Source organism: Nannospalax galili, unplaced genomic scaffold (genome assembly GCF_000622305.1).
Source record: "Nannospalax galili isolate Female #2095 unplaced genomic scaffold, S.galili_v1.0 scaffold1149, whole genome shotgun sequence".
Lineage (NCBI taxonomy): Eukaryota > Metazoa > Chordata > Mammalia > Rodentia > Spalacidae > Nannospalax > Nannospalax galili.
In genome coordinates, this window is record NW_008359817.1 from 687,011 (window position 1) to 706,181 (window position 19,171).

At 36.3% G+C, this 19,171-nt stretch overlaps 1 protein-coding gene across 2 annotated transcripts in view; it reads right to left on the reverse strand.

The window, feature by feature from the left end:
- The window catches only part of Bbs9 (Bardet-Biedl syndrome 9), a 530,763-nt gene that overhangs the window by 277,192 nt on the left and 234,400 nt on the right, over window positions 1-19,171 (reverse strand). The window contains exons 12-16 of one of the 2 annotated variants that reach the window (XM_008823689.2): window positions 17,396-17,449; window positions 12,211-12,313; window positions 10,381-10,485; window positions 8,184-8,198; window positions 1,609-1,749 (exon numbers count right to left, since the gene is read on the reverse strand). In XM_008823689.2, the coding sequence (XP_008821911.1) occupies window positions 1,609-1,749; window positions 8,184-8,198; window positions 10,381-10,485; window positions 12,211-12,313; window positions 17,396-17,449 (418 nt within the window). The remainder of the gene's footprint in view (window positions 1-1,608; window positions 1,750-8,183; window positions 8,199-10,380; window positions 10,486-12,210; window positions 12,314-17,395; window positions 17,450-19,171) is intronic. The other variant, XM_017795755.2, reaches the window with a different exon arrangement.

Here is a 19,171-nt window from a genome sequence, read left to right on the forward strand (position 1 = left end):
AGTTCCAGGGAACTGATGCCTTCTTCTGACCTTAGTGGGCACTGCATGACATGGGTACACTTATACACATGCAGGCAATATACTCATACACATTAAAAAGTAAAATAAATAAAATACCTAAAAGTTATTTTATTTCTTGTGTATGAAGCTCAGCAATCTGCTTCTCCTGGTAAGAAATTAGACAATTTGAAATAGCAATTTTATCTAACATCAACATATAAAAGCCTTTTGTACACTGGAAGCAAAGAGAGACTTTTTTTAAACAATTACATGATTTCATCATGTTCACTAGATGGGGAGAAAGGAGGAAATGGGACAGAAGTGGGGGAAGAAACTAAGAAAAAGTTTCTAATTGTGTGTGTGTGTGTGTGTGTGTGTGCATGTGCATGTGTGTGTGTGTAAGCTCACTTCAAACTTAAGGCTTGAATATTTATTTTTTTTAAAGAATTTCATTTTGGAGATTTTTTTTTTCTGTTACACATAAATGAAGCTTTTAAAGCCCTTTAATTACTGAAAAATAAATTGAAAGCATTTTACATAAAGGCTGACTTAAAAATTTCTAAATGTTGTATTCCAAATCCTATACTCAATGCAAGGGTGTGGATGCACATCATAGATAACAGGAATAATTTTTAATGTACTTTTTAAAGCTATTTAATTCTCAGGGTTTTTTCCTTTTAATTCTATGTCATCACGATTATTTGAGCTTAAGGTTCCAGAAGGAGTCCATAATGGCAGGGGAGGCATGGCAGCGGAAGTGGCCAGAGCAGAAAGTCAAAGTCACATCCTCAAGCAGGTATAAGGAGCAGAGAAAGGCTGGAAATCTGGCAGAACTTAAGAACTTTCAAAGTCCGCCCCCCAGTGACACACTTCCTCCAGAAAGACCGCATCTCCTAAAACCTTTCAAAATAGCGCCACCAACTGGGGACAAAATGCCCAAATACTTGGAACGTACTGGGGACATTCTCGTTCAAACCACCACAATTACTAATGATGTTTCATCCAATCAAAACCTCCATTTTTCTAGTCTACTCAGTGAAACATCTAGGGAAAGTCTCAACTTCACTAATCACCCCACTCTACTCTGTAGTACTCACGCCAAAAATAAGAAGGCCCTCTGAACAACCAGAGCCATTTGCTTCGCCCAGCAGCTATAAACAGCAGAACCAGGGGGAACGCCCACTTGTGAGACTACTTTTTGGGGTATAATAATAATTTTTTAAAAGCTTTTAAAAGCTATAGTAATGATGAACAATATTCTTAGGGTACACACTGAAAGATCTAGAATGACAGTGAACAATAAATGTTTACATTTCAAGGCAAAAAATTCCAGTCTAAAAGAGAAACATTGGATGTTTTTATTCTGGATACTAAAGCAAAATAATGATTCTAATAATTTTCATCATACTTAGAAGGCATGTCTTACTTCCTTGCTGATATAAACTCTCCACCTTTCAGCAGGCACACAAGACAGGGACATCCTTGAGGCATTTTAATATTCTTACTCAACAATTACCTGATTATTACCCTATCATTACCTGATGATGAAGGATTCCACCTGAAATTCTTGCAGTGTAGGCTACAGACATGTTACTTCAGAAGTCCTACCTGGGAAGAGGCTGAGCAGACTGACTGGAGACTTATTGGTTTCAACAGTGAGTTTGTGGCTTGCAGTTTTTGAAGGCTGACCCGGTAGGCAGATTAATTTCAAGGGAAGTCTAAATTTACATTGGATAACCCGAGGAATACCTGAAATAAAAGAAAAAATGTACAATCAAGTTTGACAAATAATTTGGGAAAGAAAAATTTGTAGGTTGAGTAGCAACACACCTTCATGTGTATGTTTGTTGCCTGACTATTTTGTTTGGCATAAGTGAAAAAACTTTTGAACAGTATATGACTGAAATTGACTGAGAATTTTTTTAACTGTGAAAAAAAAAGGGTTCAAAGAGTATAGACATGAGGGGGTCTGTCCATAAATGGTACGATATTTTTTAAATAATTTATTATTTTTATTTTATGTGTATGAGTGTATTGCCTGCATGTATGTAAGGGCACCCGTCTCGTGCAGTTCCTGCAGAGGACAGAAGAGGCCATAAGATCTCCTGGAACTGGAGTTATGGACCGTTATTAGCTGCTATGTGGGTGCTGGGATTTGAACCCAAGTCTTCTGTAAGAACAGCCAGTGTTCTTAACCTCTGAGTCATCTCTCCAGCCCCTAAATGGTATAAGGTTTTAAAGGCAGCCCATCTGGGGGATAGAGAGAGATGGCTTAGACTTTAAGAGCACTGGCTGTTCTTCCAGAGGACCAAGGTTCAAGTCCCAGCACCCACATGGTGGGTAACAACCGTCAGTAATTCCAGTTCCAGGTGATCTGATGCTATCTCTGGCCTCTGTGGGCCTCACACACATCTGGTGCACTGACATACATGCAGGCAAAATATTCACACACATAAAAGAAAACTAAACTTAAAAATGAGTCCATTTGGACACTATAAAAAATCATTGTGGTGCCATAAGCCTTAGGTGTATAGGTTCCACTGAAAATGTGTCACTTAAGGCTGGGCATCAGACATACATTCTCTGTGTGTAACCAGTTGTGGAACTGTGTAATAAGTTCCATCTGTTGAGAAAAGAAGTTTCTTTGATGAATGGTATACAATATATTTGTCTGTAAATATAATGATCCATATTTAGCACATAGTAAGAAATTTCATTTGTCTAGAGATATGACAGAGATAGGGTTTTCTCTAGGATCTATGACCTCTCCAGCCATGTACATTTGACTATATTTACAGTGCCACATGAGTTCCCTCCCACTGAGAGAATTTAAGTCCAATTAGATAGATGTTGTTTATGCCCTGGATGAAGGTGCCCCTACTGCACCAACAGAGATAGTTTGCTGTGCTAGCAATTTTGGTTATTAGGCATTAGAGCTGGGTTAGACCACTGACTGATTTTCTCCCTTAGCAGCTTCCTCTAGGACTATGACAGCTCGTCTGGAGGTAGAAAGCTGCCAGACGAACTTGCAACAATGGTGACAGCATGTGTAAGACCCATGCTGACTCAACTGGACTAAAACCCAGCATAGAACAAGGGAAATGGGCAGCAGGACCCAACCCCAGCTGAAGAACTATTGGCAACTGATTGCTGCTGGGTGAGAGAGAGTAGCTCTTTAAGGGAGTGACTCCAGATAGGCTGACTGGACTCCAGTAGATGAACTTGCACTGAGAGACATTTGGGTACAAATGGTTGACCAGATAGGACTTAACATATATGAGAGAATGCATGAAATCCAGTGGGGGAGAGTGGTATGGGGGGCATGGATAAGGAAGAGGGTCTAAATTTAATTAAGATTTATTATATGAAATGCACAAAAACAAACCATTATAGTTACTTACATTCAGTTACTGAGCCAATTCTTTAAGATTCCAGGATTCTCTTTTTTTTTTTTTTTTTTTTTTTTTTTTTTCCTGGGGGGTTTGGCTTGCCTTTGTGCTTTTTGTTTTTTTTTGTTTCTGAGACAAGGACTCACAAAGATCCACCTGCCTCTGCCTCCCAAGTGCTGGTATTAAAGGCATGCACCAGGATTCTTTTTTTAATATTTTATTTTTATTACTTTTATTTTATGTGCATGAGCATATTGTTTGTATGCATGTAAGTGCACCCCTGTTGTGCAATGCCCACAGAGGTCAGAAGAGGGTGTCAGATCCCCTGGAAGGGGAGTTATGGACAGCTGTTAGCTGCCATGTGGGTGCTGGGAATTGAAACCAGGTCCTCAGCAAGAACATTCTTTTTTTAATATTTTATTTTTATTACTTTTATTTTATGTGCATGAGCATATTGTTTGTATGCATGTAAGTGCACCCCTGTTGTGCAATGCCCACAGAGGTCAGAAGAGGGTGTCAGATCCCCTGGAAGGGGAGTTATGGACAGCTGTTAGCTGCCATGTGGGTGCTGGGAATTGAAACCAGGTCCTCAGCAAGAACAGTCAGTGCTCTTCACTGCTGAGTCATCTCTCCAGTCTCCCAGAATTCTCTTTTTATCAGTTAAGATGAAAGATAGGAGATGAATATAGAAAGCTGTATCTTAGCAAAGTACTATACAGAAGTGGGAAACTCAAAAGGCCATACTCCACTTGGTAGGATTTGCACACTAGTTCCTTTATTTCTCATCAGTGGAGTCAGTGTGCAGCTCAAAAGTAGTAAAAGCAGATACAATTAAAATATGATGACATGACCCAAGCTGGATCCCTGAAATTAGATATTTTATGAAGACTGCTGAGTTACTTGTGTGGCTTCATCCCCACTGAAGGCAACAGTACACTCTTCAGTACTATTTCCTCACCAGACAGTGAGACAGCATCAGCGATGGTGAGCTTACTGATGTCCTGTAATTTTTCAGAGCATGTGGCGCCTATCTGTCATTCTCTACAACATAATCGATGGCTTATCAAATCTTACCAGGCTCAGATTCTGCTCATAACCAACAGATGTTAAATTGAATTCTGAAATCCTAGACAGAAATTATAACTGGTGTCTCTTCAGGAATGTCCCAGGGATTGCTTCCTGACATTCCAAGAGGTTGTTAGGGGCATATGTATTTGTACTTTGTAGTGATGAAATGCTTTGACTCAAAATATTATGTTAATATGATCTAAGATACTGTCCAAACTGAAACTATCAATTCCACCCCACATTAAAAAATTACAAGCATTCCTTTTGTAACTTTAAGGAAATTTCCATATATTACATATATCCCCAAATTATAATGTGTCCATTGAATAGGTTTTTATTACATTAGTTACAGCCTCAAGAAATGATCAACTGGCTTTACATTACCAAGTCTATACATTAAACTAAAGAAACCGGCAGGTGTATGAGTGTTCAGAAACAGAAGCAAACAGATTAGGACCACTATTAAGTCCAAGGGGGAAACACATCAGAACTCAGTTCACACTTCACTGCGCCAGCTAATGACAATGGCACACTCTAGGGCAATGGTCTGCAGTGACTAGAGTTGCAACATGGCCAGAATTCCTTTTCTCTCCAGGAACTGTAAACTCGTTCCATAGAACATTTGGAAAATATTACTTTGAAAAATGATGACACCCTTAATAAAATGATTATAGGTATTTTTTTTTAATGATGACAGTTTGAAGTTTTTTGACCATTAAGAAAAACAGAAACTGAAATCCTTAGGAATCAACAACATCATGCCTTTAGGAAAGAAAAATAGGATGCCATTATTTTATAGCACTTTCCATCAATGGAAAATCAAAGCATTTCAAAAACAATCTTTAGTGCTTAGACAGAGGCACATTTCTTTTAAGATTTATGCCTTCTTAAGAAACTTCTAGTTCAGTGCTAGAGAGTTGGCTTAGCAATTAAGACCACTGGCTGCTCTTACAGAGGACCCAGGTTTGATTCCTAGCACCCACATGGCAGCTAACAGGCATTCATAACTCTAGTTCCAGGGGATTCTGACGCCCTCTTCTGACTTCCACAGGCATTGCATGACACTGGTGCACATACATGCACACAGGCAATACATTCATAAAATAAAAACAATAAATAAAAATTTAAAAAAAGAAACCTCTAGTTCAAATTGGGCTACCAGTTACTAGCCTTCAGACTGTAATTGTATTAAAGAATCTGAAGCCAAAGATTCATAATGGAAGATATGGATGTATATTTCTCTCTCTTCTCTCTCTCTCTGTCTCTCTCTCTCCCCATCTCCTCCCTCTCTCTCTCTCCTCTCCTATCTCCTATCTCCTCTATCTCTGTCTATGTGCAGTACTTGGACTAAAGAAAGAACTGCATGCATAAAAGAACTTTTCAAGCCTCCTGTGGTGGCAAATACTGTAATCGCAGCACTTGCAATTTGGAAGCAGAAGGGTAAGGAGTTAAGGTCATTCACGGCCACACAATGTTCTTGAAGCCAACCTGGGCTACCTGAGAGCATGCTTCAAAAATAAAACAAAAAGATTAAAATAAAGACTTTTTCAGTGTTGCTCATGGAATAGCTTTCAACCTAGTTGAAAGAGCCTAGTTGGACCTAACTCTATCTACCATCAGTGACATTTCCTCCATGTTGGGGGCTTAAGCTTGGAGAAAAGGAAATGTTATCATTCAATTCAGATACTAATCTAATCATTCATCAGGCTAACTTTGTTCAAAAGGATTTTGAAAGTTTTAAGCAAATATAAGCACTGCTCCTTCTTATGCTTCCCTTCCCAGAACCCCCTAGAGGAAATGGACAGGAGCAGCCATGACATGCAATTAATCACAAAATTATTTATCACTAAGAGGGAAAATTCACATCAAAACCACTCCTGACAGAATAATTTTTCCAAAAAGAGAATTTTGAGTGCACCTGGCACACCTAGCAGCCCGGTATCACTTTCGAACAGGAAGCCAAAATGTGCTGGAAAAAGAAAAAAAACATTAATGCGCATGCGCGCGCGCACACACACACACACACACACACACACACACACACACACACACACCGGCACAGGATAACGACATCTATATATTACACTTCTATAGAATACCTTAGAACTCTGTCCAGAGGCCTGCTAGAGTAATTTCTTACTGAAAACAAGGAACCCCAAAGCAGTAGCAGTGTCTGGTGGCCAGAACTTCCTTGATCCCTTCCTGTTATGTCTGGCTACACACTGGGCTCCATCTCAGTCATGTTTTACACTGCCCATGTCATGTAACTTTAATGCAGAAATAATGGAGACTAAGTCTTATGGGACAACATAAAAACTTGTTTCCTTCTCTTTTTGGACAAGTGAAAGCAGAACTGCTTATCTGCCACACAGACTGAACAGATCAAGACAATAAAATGGATCAGTCTTTGAAATACGAAGCCTGTGCATAAGTGGGATGTAAGTGGCAGCATACTGGACTTTCTGACTACTAGATGCAACTGAATATTTCAACTTTGCTCCCTAAAGTTTCATGATGATTTTAAATCACATCCGAATAGATTATTGAAAACTATCTTTTTGTTTACATGGAAATGTTAAAATTAGTACAAGTTCTAATTTTTTCTCATGGTTTGAGCTGACTGTACAGTAAGAGAGGAAAAATATGCTTCAATGATAACCTTTCCTGATTATTTTTAACTTAATAACTTAAATAGCAATATGGTATTATATAAAATTTCATCTAAAATACTATCAGTTACATAGAATTTTGAGAATTAGAGTATAAATATTAAGTTTTTGATCAACTGAGTTTTAATTTAACAAGTAAATTTCCTATTATTAAGCTAGATAAGCACTGGCTTCTTTGAAGACATTTCTCATATAAATATATATTCCCTTCAGATGCCATGATGTTACAAGCTACATGAGAAGTTGTTGGTACCATAATTGTTTGAATCACTACTGCTGTGTTTTAAAAAAATATTTAAATTATATGTATTTAATTATTATTAATCAATGAATATTGTTAGCTAAAATTTGTCTTAATAAAATATCTTTAATAAAGATAAACCACCATGTGAAGAGTCTCTCAGGGGAAGAAATCAAAGCAGGAGATAAGACTTAAGTGCCTGCTGTGTATCCAGAAACTGTACAATTCAAAGATGAATACTTGATCTCAATGTGCTCATATCGATTAGGAAAACCTAAGAAACAAGGTCGATGCAACTGAAGCATAAGTAACATGTGTGACTATGGCAATACGAGTAACAATACAACACTGATCCGAGCAAGGCCAGCATGGCCGACCAGCCTCCCAGAAACCCCAAACAGGTCAAGAGACAGGAGCAAAGCAAGACACAGCATTCTTACCAGACAGAAGAATGGGTCTATTTGAGCATATAGAAAAACTATCTTAATTTCAATGACAGATATCTTTTTATTTTTTATTCCTTACTTGGAGTAAAACAAAATTATAGAATATATGGTAATAACCAACAACTTCAGCAAAATGTTTTTTAAGTTTTTTAAGAGTTATTCTATTTTAATTCCTAGACACATTCTTTTTAATGGCTGAAAATTCCATAATGATAACTCCCTGCAGAAACAGTCATGCTGTTTCAAGGAATTACATCACACTAAAGAAGTCTGAGCTTATATAAAAGCTCATTCACATTATAATGCCCATTCAGTTGAACAACAAGTTCATCTGGAAATTCATTTTTTTCTCATTTATCTTTTCACTCACCATCAGGATTTCGATCTATCCATCAGAAGCAATGCAAAAGGGTGTGGGAGAGAAAAGTGCAACTAATTATCTGTGGTAAAGTTACTACACAAACTTGATACACATCTGCTTAAAGTATAATCTGTACTTTCAAGATTATCCTACAGTTCCCTCTAAGCAAACAAAGTCTTCATATTTGAAGAGTATGACTTGAATAAATGAAAAGTCATCAATACATTTGCACTTCAACTCTCAAAAGTCCACACTAATTTGTTACTTCAGCACAAAGGTGGCAAAAAAAAAGCAGTACATAGATGAAATGAAAGAGATGAAGTGAAAGTGCTGAATAAAGGACAAAGCACAGTGCTAACATTTCCAGGTGTTTCTCTTAAAATAATTTTAGCAGATGCCACTATGGAGTAATGTTCATTTGGGTTTTGAGGTTTGTCTTACTTCTCTTATTTTACATACTTTTTATGTTGATTTATAATCAACTCGCAACCAAATAATGTCAAGGCTTTAGCAATAATTTAAGATATTTTAAATTACATCTATAGGAAAGCATATGAGACCAAAATGGTATGTGTAACGATAAGTTCACAAACTGATTTTCCAATATTAGAGTGAATTTTAAACTCATCGTCTACTTTATATTAGCCTTTTCTCTATTTTAATTTTATTTTCAACCAGTGTCACTATTTTCCCCTGAAAATTAATGAGAGGATTATGTGAATTAAGGCATCGGCAGTTTAGAACCATATATCCAATGCTGTACCTTTGATTGTTCAGACACTAAGTTAATGATAAATGATCTGAATATATGAGCCAAATATTTCTCATTTCTGTTTCAAACACACTGAAAGTGAACATAACATTGAAACCATCAAATTCATTTTAGACACAGCCAATGAAAAGATCCATCATACTTCAATCTTTATGAAGTTTTCATTTCTTTATGAAACCAACTTTATTAACTCTGTATAAACATAAAATCTATTCTATAGCCCCAAAGTTTGAAAATTTGATAAATGCATAAAAGGCCCACTTCTGGTTAAAAAATAAAGTTTGAAACAATCTAAATCTAAAAAAACAGATCTTTAAGTCATATACACAAGTTATAAAATGGCATCAGAGCATTAATAATTATCAGCAGTTAAGTAAGAAGCTTCACTTAGGCAACAGTACATTATGAGGGAAGCACTGCCCAATGAGTAGATGAAGCATAACTGAGTGAAGACGCCATTTCTGAACTGTAAAACTTTTCAATTGGAAAAATAAACTTTAAAAGAAAATGGTACAGAAATATTTTAAAAACACAAATATAAAATTGCTGAAATACCCTATTACCAGCTACACTACATTTAAAAACATTTTTTATGAGAGGTTGAGACTTTGGTGGGGTTTTTTTGAGGCAGGGTCTCCCTGTAGTCCCAGCTGGCATTGAACTCTCAGAGATCAGCCTGCTCTGCCTTCCTCCCAAGTGCTAGGATTAAAGGTGTGCGCCACCATGCCCCCGACCTAAAACATTTTTTAAAAGTTATAGCTATTAATTTTTATTTTCTAACAACCAATTGACACCAAACTGTTATCCTGAAATATTTATCACATAGGAAAGAAAAAGGAAAAGCCTACCATACCAAAATCAACTAAGTTGTGATTTCTATAATAGTTGAATTCCTTGTAGACTATAGACAACCTAATGGTGTCTAATACTTTTTATGATAATTTTTAAAAATAAAAATTTAAAATCTAAACAAATATCTTGAAGAAATGAAAATGAAAATATAATGGATCTGTTCATGAAAACTCTAACATATAAGATAGGAGTGTTATTTAGTCATTAAAAAACTATCTAAAACTGAATAGTGCCTTAATGTTACAGTAATGCATAATACTGCAAACTATTTTAGTTTAAATAAATTAAGTCTGATCTAGAAAGCATTTTTCTAGTGCTAATAAAAAGGCATCAGATTTGCTATTAACTGAAGAAAGGACCATTATACATGGAAATCAAGTAATTAGACTTACCATTAAATACTTACAATACATAAAAGTAATTAGATCATATAACTTCATTTAACAGGAGAAAAGAATGTTTTCTTTCCATTATATTTGGCAACATGGTTTCCTATCTTAAACACATCATCATATATCTCATAACTGCAATGCTTTAAAGGAATAATTAGCTTATAAAGTTGTAAACTACTGTATGTGTTACCTGTTGGTCTGGAATAAGAAACAACAGCATTTCCTTCCAATTCAGATGGTGTGTAACTTCTTTTCAGATAAACAGAAAAGGCTACTGTGCTTGTCATCTCTGGAACTGTAAGCAATGTAAAAGTAATGCACAAGTTGCACAATAGTAACAATTGTTAAAAATAAAATTGTGTAAGCATTTACTACATGCCAGCACTTTAGTCACTCATAATGCTCATTGCAACCCTACAATGTAGGTACCATTGTCATCTCCATTTTTATGTATGAGGAAACTAAAATCAAGAGAGCTAAGAAGGACCAAGATTACCCAGCTTCTACCAGAGCAAGGAAGTGACGCCTCTCACGGTATCAGGCATTCCATAGACTGCTTCTCTTTACTTGGAGCAAGAGGAGAGAAAATGACACACAAAAGGGTTAGAGAATCAGGTTGGTGGGGGAGCAGTACTTTTCCATGGCTGGAACAAAGCCTGAACTAGGAAAACTTGAAACAGGGATTGGATGTAGACATTAAGGCAGCATCTTAGCAGACTGTGCCCGACCTCTGCTAGAGGACCACTGGAGATCTTAAACTGAAAAAGTAAATTCTTCAGAATTTGTTTTAGAAAGATAAATCAGGGGGCCAGAGAGAAGGCTTGGTGGGTAAAGGCACCATGGAGTGCACTTGGTACCATGGAGTGTAATCTGAGGACTCACATAGTAGAAAGAAAGAAAAACACAATTCCTGCAAATTTTCCTTTGACCTCCACACATATACCATAGCACACACATGTATATCTGCACAGACACACTGACATTAAATGTTTAAAAAATTAATAAAAATAGATGTTAAAAATTTTTAAAGAAAGATAAATTGGGAATCTTGTCTAAAAATGGAAAATATACTGAAACTCCGACTCTTGGGCATCGCCTACAAAGACATTTTACTCTGTCTTTCATGTTCATTTGGTGAATACTCACTGGGCTCCCACTAGTTGACAGGCACATAGTAAAGACTTAGTTATTCAGGGGCATGAGTATGAGATGGGAGCTTTGGCTAAACAGCTGTCCTACACGTAAAAAAGAAAAGGATTCAAAGGTAACTCAAAGGTCATTCTAATTGGACTATTGGCAACTTGAATGTAAGTGGTTCAAATGAGGGATTCTATACAAAGAAATCTAAGAATTATCATTTAGCACATGCCTACTATTGTATATATTATTACAGATAACTTTAAATTCATTTATTAAATTTTCAAAATAATCCTGTAATACAGATGCCATTATCCTCTGTTTACTTCTTAAAATAAGAATCCAGGTGACTACCAAAATAGTTTGCCTAAAATCATATATCAAGTAGTGCAAGAGTTAGGATTCAAACTTGGGCCAAACTACCAAGCCAATATTCTTTCTTCAAATGTTACTGATTCACTACAGAGGTCATTAGAGAAACCCCAGTAAAGAAAGCCTTCCAGGGCTGGGGATGAGGATGTAGCTCAGCTGGTAGAGCACTTAACCTGCATGTATAAAGCCCTTGGTTCAATACACAGCAACACACATACACAACATATGCATGAAAGCTTCCCAAATTATAGTAATAAATACAATCACAGCTCCAATCAGTCAAGAAAAGTACTTAGAATAATCTTTTTAAAAAATTATCAATTGAATATTCATACTTGGAATACTAGATATTTGGAAGGGAAATATAAGTACAACGGTACAACTGTTAGTCTCAGAAAGAGCTCATTCTTGCTAAATAGAAATAAATATAGCCATAAAATAAGTACACTATTAGTTAAAGAAGAAAAAAACTTACACCATGGTAAACATCATGATTAAACAAAAGGCTTACCTGTAAAGTCAAAGGTGCACTGATCACAAGTCGACACTAATGGTGGCTGCACATAGACTGACAGTTTGGCTTTTTGTAATACCACTCGATTCTGCAGGGTAACCTAAGGACACACAAATTACTGGGAATATAAAATTATACTTTATCCAAATTTAGAAACTCCCACAACCAATTAAAAATCACTAGCAAATAATTAGGAAACTTGGTGTAAAATGAGTAGCTGCAAGACAGAACATGAAGCCTAAGAATTAAAACATTTTGGACCAGCAAGATGGCTTGACAGGTAAAGGCACTTGTGACCAAACCTGACAATCTGAGTTTGATTCTTGGAACTTGTATCGTACAGGGAGAGAGCTGACTCCCCAAAGTTGTCCTCTGACTTCCACACACACAAACACTATGTCATGTGCACACCTACATACACACAAATAAGTAAAATAAAAACTCTTTTTAAAAAGTCATTTTATCTAGGAAAAGGGAATGAGCAATAAGCCCATGCAAGGATGTTCACTATCTTTATCTATTAAGGAAGCACAGCCCAATGCTGTGTCAATGCACAATGACACATTAGTATACACACAGTAAAATGGCTAAACTGAAGAGAAGGACCACACGTGTTAGAAGGATGTGGAGCTAGAACTTCATTCAGTGCTAGTGGGGAAGGAGCATGGTGCACCCCTCTGGAGATGTCTCTAAAAGTTTAATGTGAATTACCAGACTACCTCACATTTTCATACCAAGAAAAATGAAAGCATAAACCTCTGCCAAAATTTGAACAAATGTTCATAGCACTATATGCACAGTAGCAAAAAGATTAGAAATACACTGAAATATCCCTCAAGACAAGCAAAATGTGGTATATCTATATAAAAAACAATATTCAGCAAAAACAGAAATAGGGGAGGGAGAGTGAGTTTTCTCTGAGGATGTGGCCCCCTGGTAGGTCAACCATGCTTCAGTGGATGGCCCCAAACCCAAGAGTATAGGGACAGCACAAACTGGACTCTACAGGTTCTTTTTCAAAGGGAAGACATGAAAGGACACGAAACTAGGGGTAACAGTGGATCTGGGAGAACCTGGGGAGGAGTAGGGGAGTTAATATGACCAAAATATATTGCATGAAATTCTCAAAGAATTAAAGTAAATATAATATTTTAAAAGTTAAACTTTTAGAAATGTATAGAATGGGCACCTCTACAAAAAAAATAATAAGTAGATTAGCAGTTGCTCAAAATGGCAGAGACAAAGGATGACAACCACTGGGTATGGCACTTATTTAGTGGGTACAAAAGGTTCTGGAATCAGATGATGGTATGGATGCCTAATTCTACAAAGATACTAAAAATCAGTGAAGTTAGTAAGCTGTCTCAATAAGGCTGTTAAAAATGTACTATCAGAGTAAAGAAAAAGCTGCCCTCATGGTTACTGAATGACTGCATCAGGAAATAAATTTGTCCTTTTTCTATGTATATATGTACTATTATGGATTATTTATCACATCTAGTATCAATATATTGTTTTACACAGGATAATTATTTTATTATTATTTTCTCACATAGATTTACACTTAATCTAGATACAAACTGAAACACTGTCATTTTCTTCTGTGGCTTATCACAAAAATATATGACGTAATTAATTCTAGAAAAGAATGGGGGTATTAACAACTGCATTTCTAAGGTGCTAAATTCCAAACTGGTGATCTTATTTTTTGATGCTAAGAAATCCTACCCTGATGAGAATCAAAAGTTAAGAGTTCTGGGTTGATATAATAGTTTCCCTGCAGCAGAAACCATACACACAGGCATCTTAACTGGGCTAAAGTGCTGAGAATGTCAGTTACAGAGTATCAAAGAAAAAGTGAAACACTTGGCTTTCACTGGATATCTTCTGCCTTTCGACTTGGCTTCCTAAAAGTTCTAGCCTCTTTGACTAGTCTTTGTTAGCTGACTCCATGTCACATGGCTGGCAAGGTAAACCAAACAGCCCAATCAGCAATTAAATCAGAACGTCTGCAGGCACACTCGAGGATGGAGAATTTGTATCTCCCTAATTCTTATATACAACCAGGGATCAATGATTCACTGAGAGCTATTCCTTTGTGTGCTCCCTTTAGTGTAGAGCAGCTCAATCTAGTCACTATCAGATTCCATTACATGAGGCAGACACATAACATCATTAATTGACATAATGCAAATACGTCTTTATTAAGAAATGTAATTTTGAACTTTCTTTTAACTAAAAGGTATACCTCACCTTTTCCTCAGTTATATGAATATAAAGTATAAAAAAATATACAATTGGCCTGCAAGCATTATACATATACAATTAGAGTCAATAAATGTCATAATGTCAAAAGCTGTAAGAGCTTTCTATATTCATGTAATCATACTGATAAACTGTGAGTCTTATCTTAAATATCTTCACAACAGTGTGAAAATAAGTGCTGTCACATGCCATGCTACAGGAAGGGAATACCACGGTTCAGAGAAGCTAAGTGATTTTCCCAAAGCTACTCTGATAGAAAGTGAGAGAATCATAATTTAGCTGCTGTTTGCCAAAATCTGGCGCCCAGGCCTTTAACAAACAATACTTAAGTCACTAATAACTTTAGAAATAAAAAAGATCTCCATTTCACAGTTTGGAACTAGAGGTTCAGAGATGGTTAAATAGTCAGCCATGCAGGCGCACACCTTTAATCTCAGCACTTGGGAGGCAGAGGCAGGAAGATCTCTGTAAGTTCTAGGCCAGCCTGGTCTACAAAGCAAGTTCCAAGCCATCCAGGATGACATAGTAAGACCTTATCTCAAAAAATAAAAACTAACAAAAAAAGTCACCACTAACACTAATAAACAAACAGAAAAGGTAAATAGCATGCCGAAGACCACAGAGACAGTAAGTGTTAGACAACTGAAAACTGTCCTCAAGGGCAGCCTGTGAGACTCAACTTTAAACAAGAAAAGAGAATTCTCTGAAGTAGTAGCAAACCATAAAGGACCAAAGATTCCAACTCTGCCTAGCAAAATGATGGCTACTCAGACAATAATCACATCAACCTGACATTATTACAAGAGTGTGCTAGCATCTGGGTTAGACGACCAGTCAATCATGATAGCTCCTATACACAGATTTATTGAATCCAACATTTCGTCTAGGCACTTTCAAAACACAAATCAAAGAGATGTGACAAAAATAACTACAGCAACAAAGAATAGTTGTTTTTGAGCCAAAAAGAGAATTAAAGACTTGCCAAAATCATAAACCTCATATTTTAAGAGGAAAATAATTATAGAATATTAAGGAGAAAATATAAAATGTTAATACGAGAATTTTCCATGCCATTTTCTGATTCTAACAAAAAAATTATAGTTCTTAGGAAATATAATACTAAATGTTTACCCTAGGTATATAAATATGACTCCAAGGCAGGTAGGAACAGGCACTCTACTCTGCCTGTTGCCTGGAACAGATGGTCACGCATCATGCACACATACTCAAGGTAGCCACATCTTCATTCATTTGGAACAGATGGAAAAATTTTCTCAATTAACAGGATTTATTATGATGGAAACTTGCATGGTTATATATCTTGGCTGCTGTTGTTATAAAAGGTCATAAGGAGAGATTTATAGCAGAAATTTGTATAGAAACTGTCAGACAGAATCAGGAAGTCATCGTGTCTGCTGTGGAAGTCCAGCCAATGTTGTGCAGCCTTGAATGTGGTATTCACTCTTCTGCTTTTATAATGGCAACCAGAAGAAGAGTTGTGACTTAAGTACTGTCAAGTATAGATAATGGAGGAGAATTTTCTAGTACTTTTGCCATCATATTAAGGTGGCTGGCACTCATGAAATCTAAGGAAATTACGGGGGAGAGAAAGGCATGTTGACTTAGAGCAACAACTCCTTTTTGATGGGGGGGGTACATAGGCAATGTTTATGGTTTAGGTTTAGTTACAAGCCTTCTTTTTGAAATTCAGATGAGCTCCTTAACTACATTACCTGACTATCTCTGAACAGTAATATCACATAGTATAAAGCAACTTCCCTACATAAAAGTAGAGATCATTCTTGTACCTCCACAGTCATTTTTTTTAAGTGTTTGATTTTTTTTTTTTTTTTTGCCACTAATGCCTTTCCAGACTCAGAGGCATTAATGAGATAGTCTGTGATTGGATAGGGGGAAGGGAAGCTGGGGAAAGACCACCCTTGTTTCCAGTGGCAACAATCCAAAAAAATTAGCTTAGGAAACTGTTATGAAATTGGGCTCCTTTCAACTTCAGCTTCAACCAAAGATCTCCACACTTGGGCCACCCGCTGGGTCCAGTGTAAGTGGACACAATTGGTAAAGCCTAGCACCCTGTCAAACATCTCCAAGGACAGCAGCCTATAATCTGAGAAAATAGAAAGTCCTGTCCAAGTTTTGACTAAGTGAATTGCCAAGATCCACAATCTTTCCTGGCTTCCAAGGTTTGGGCAGTGATAAATATTTTCAACTTAATAACGTGCTGACTGATTACCACACTTTAAAGGTCTTGAGAAGGTCCCATATTTGAGTTTTGGCTCTGAAATTCTACAAGAACAAGACTGAAACTCTTAACTGAATCTACATAGTTCATATTCTGTTTTTCCAAGACCATCAGTTTGTCCATACTCCACTTTATGGCTTCTTCATTTAATATTTTTTTGCTATAAATAAATTCACTAATGTTATAGCAGATAAACGGTTGGGAGAATTCTTTTTATATACACATAATCACTCATGAAAGAACAATTTTATTAGCATTCATGTGCTTCCCCAGAATCCATTCACAATCTATGTTTGATGATATAGTCAACTGACTAGCTGATTATGGGTGGTGATGACATAGTTCCTTTACCAGACTTAAAATCCAAACTTTTTTCTATAAAAGCGAGCCTGGATTGGGTTATTCCCTTAAATAAGGGATGGGGAAATCATAACACTTCTTGGTATTGTATATATAGTTCTATAAATACAATTACCAATTTTATATTTGCATATAACAACGAAGGTTTTCTAGTCACAATTCCAGGCTAAAGAATATCCATAAAGTTCATGCATTAATTTTATATATTCATAAACTACTTAGAGTATAACAACAGTGACAAGAGGTGATAAAACATGCAATAGTCTGCATATTTCAGTCTAAAACCTGCTACCATACCTTCACTGTGATGGACGGGACAGAGTCGGTTCCAACTTCAACATTAGCGGCTTGCTGTAAATACAGAAATGAGAAGTGAAAGTAGGAAAAAGTGATTACAACATTATCAGCAGTGAGTGAACATGTTCAGTAAAATAGACATTCTCTACTGTCAAACAGGGAATTAACTATAAAGAATTCACCACTCTAATGACAGACTAAAAGAGTCCTTATGAATTTTCATATGGAAAAGTCATAAGTTTTGACATTCATGTGTAAAGTCATGAGCTAGTATTCAAAACCCACCCTTCAAAAAGGGAAAAAAGGTCACTACTTTATCAAGCTATTCTGTTTCCAAATTTATTCAGCTCCTTAAAGTATACATTCTATTAATTTGTTCTTTATATTATATGGAAAATATCTCCCCTTGTAATTCCCAGATAAACATTATGTGAAAAGTATGCTTTATTCAGATTAATAATTTGTACCTGTCATATAACTAATGATATATTAAGTGACATTAAACCTAGAAAGTAAACACAGAAGTGCTTACACACACACACACACACACACACACACACACACACACACACAATTGCATTGTGGGCTGCCTGGCCCTATCTCTTAAAGAACCCATAGTATAACAGAATAAGGAAAACATTTCCTTATAATGTGATACAATGAGAGGAGACAATGTTCCCTCTATAAAAGAGCAAAACCAAAAGGTAACATATTTTCTTACAACACACATATGGATTACTGTGTAACAATTAAGATTGTGGTATCTCTGTATAATAAATAAATCAAATACATTATACATTTTATTTGAACTTTATATGTATAAAAAATACCATCTTCCGGGCATGGTGGTGCACACCTTTAATACCAGCACTTGGGAGGCAGAGGCAGGCAGATCTCTCTGAGTTCGAGGCCAGCATGGTCTATATAGTGAGTTCCTGGTCAGCTGGGGCTACAGGGAGACCCTGTCTCAAAAAGACCAAAAAAAAAAATACCATCTACTCCTAAACAACAGAGATAACCATGATGTCCTGGGCATCAGTAGAATTAAAAATGAAGAGAATTTGTACTCTATTTCTGGCTCCACAGGAAGTCATTTTTGAACTCTGATAAAGTCAGGAAGATGAGATAGTAACGCTTACTTCATCTACAAGAGACTCCATTATAATATAAAATATACTTCTGTTTCAGAGATTAGTGCTTCCATAGTAATGATTCAAAATAAATATTAATCCAGGCTATTTACTCCAGGGCTATGCTACCTAAAATCCAGGAAATAATTCACGTTTAACCATAGAGCTAGAAAAAAAAACCAATCTCCCCTGTTTCCTGTTATTTTCAATTCATGTCTAGATATTTCAAGGACAGCAGTGTTTGGGGAACATAAAATTACAGCGGAGGAGAATTGGCTATAAGAAGACATCATGCTTCCACGGCTACATATATTGTTGGGCTACAGTTTTCCAGTGGGATAAATATGATACTCTTAAGAAAATTTTTAAGAAGGAAAATTATAGTAAGACAGGGAAGATGAAGCAGGAAAGAAACGACTTAAGAAAGAGCACCCAAGGTTAACAACAGGGAGACATGTTACAATAGAACACTATGATATAAGGCCTTGTCCTACAAAGATCAGCAAGTTCCCAAAGACAGAAAGAAAACAGTCTATGTTTAAGAGAACCGATAAAAAATTATCTAAGTTGCCCAAAGGGGGAACAAAGAGAGACATTTCCACAGGAAGAAAACATGTGCACATTTGTTAGCTAACTAAGCAGAAAA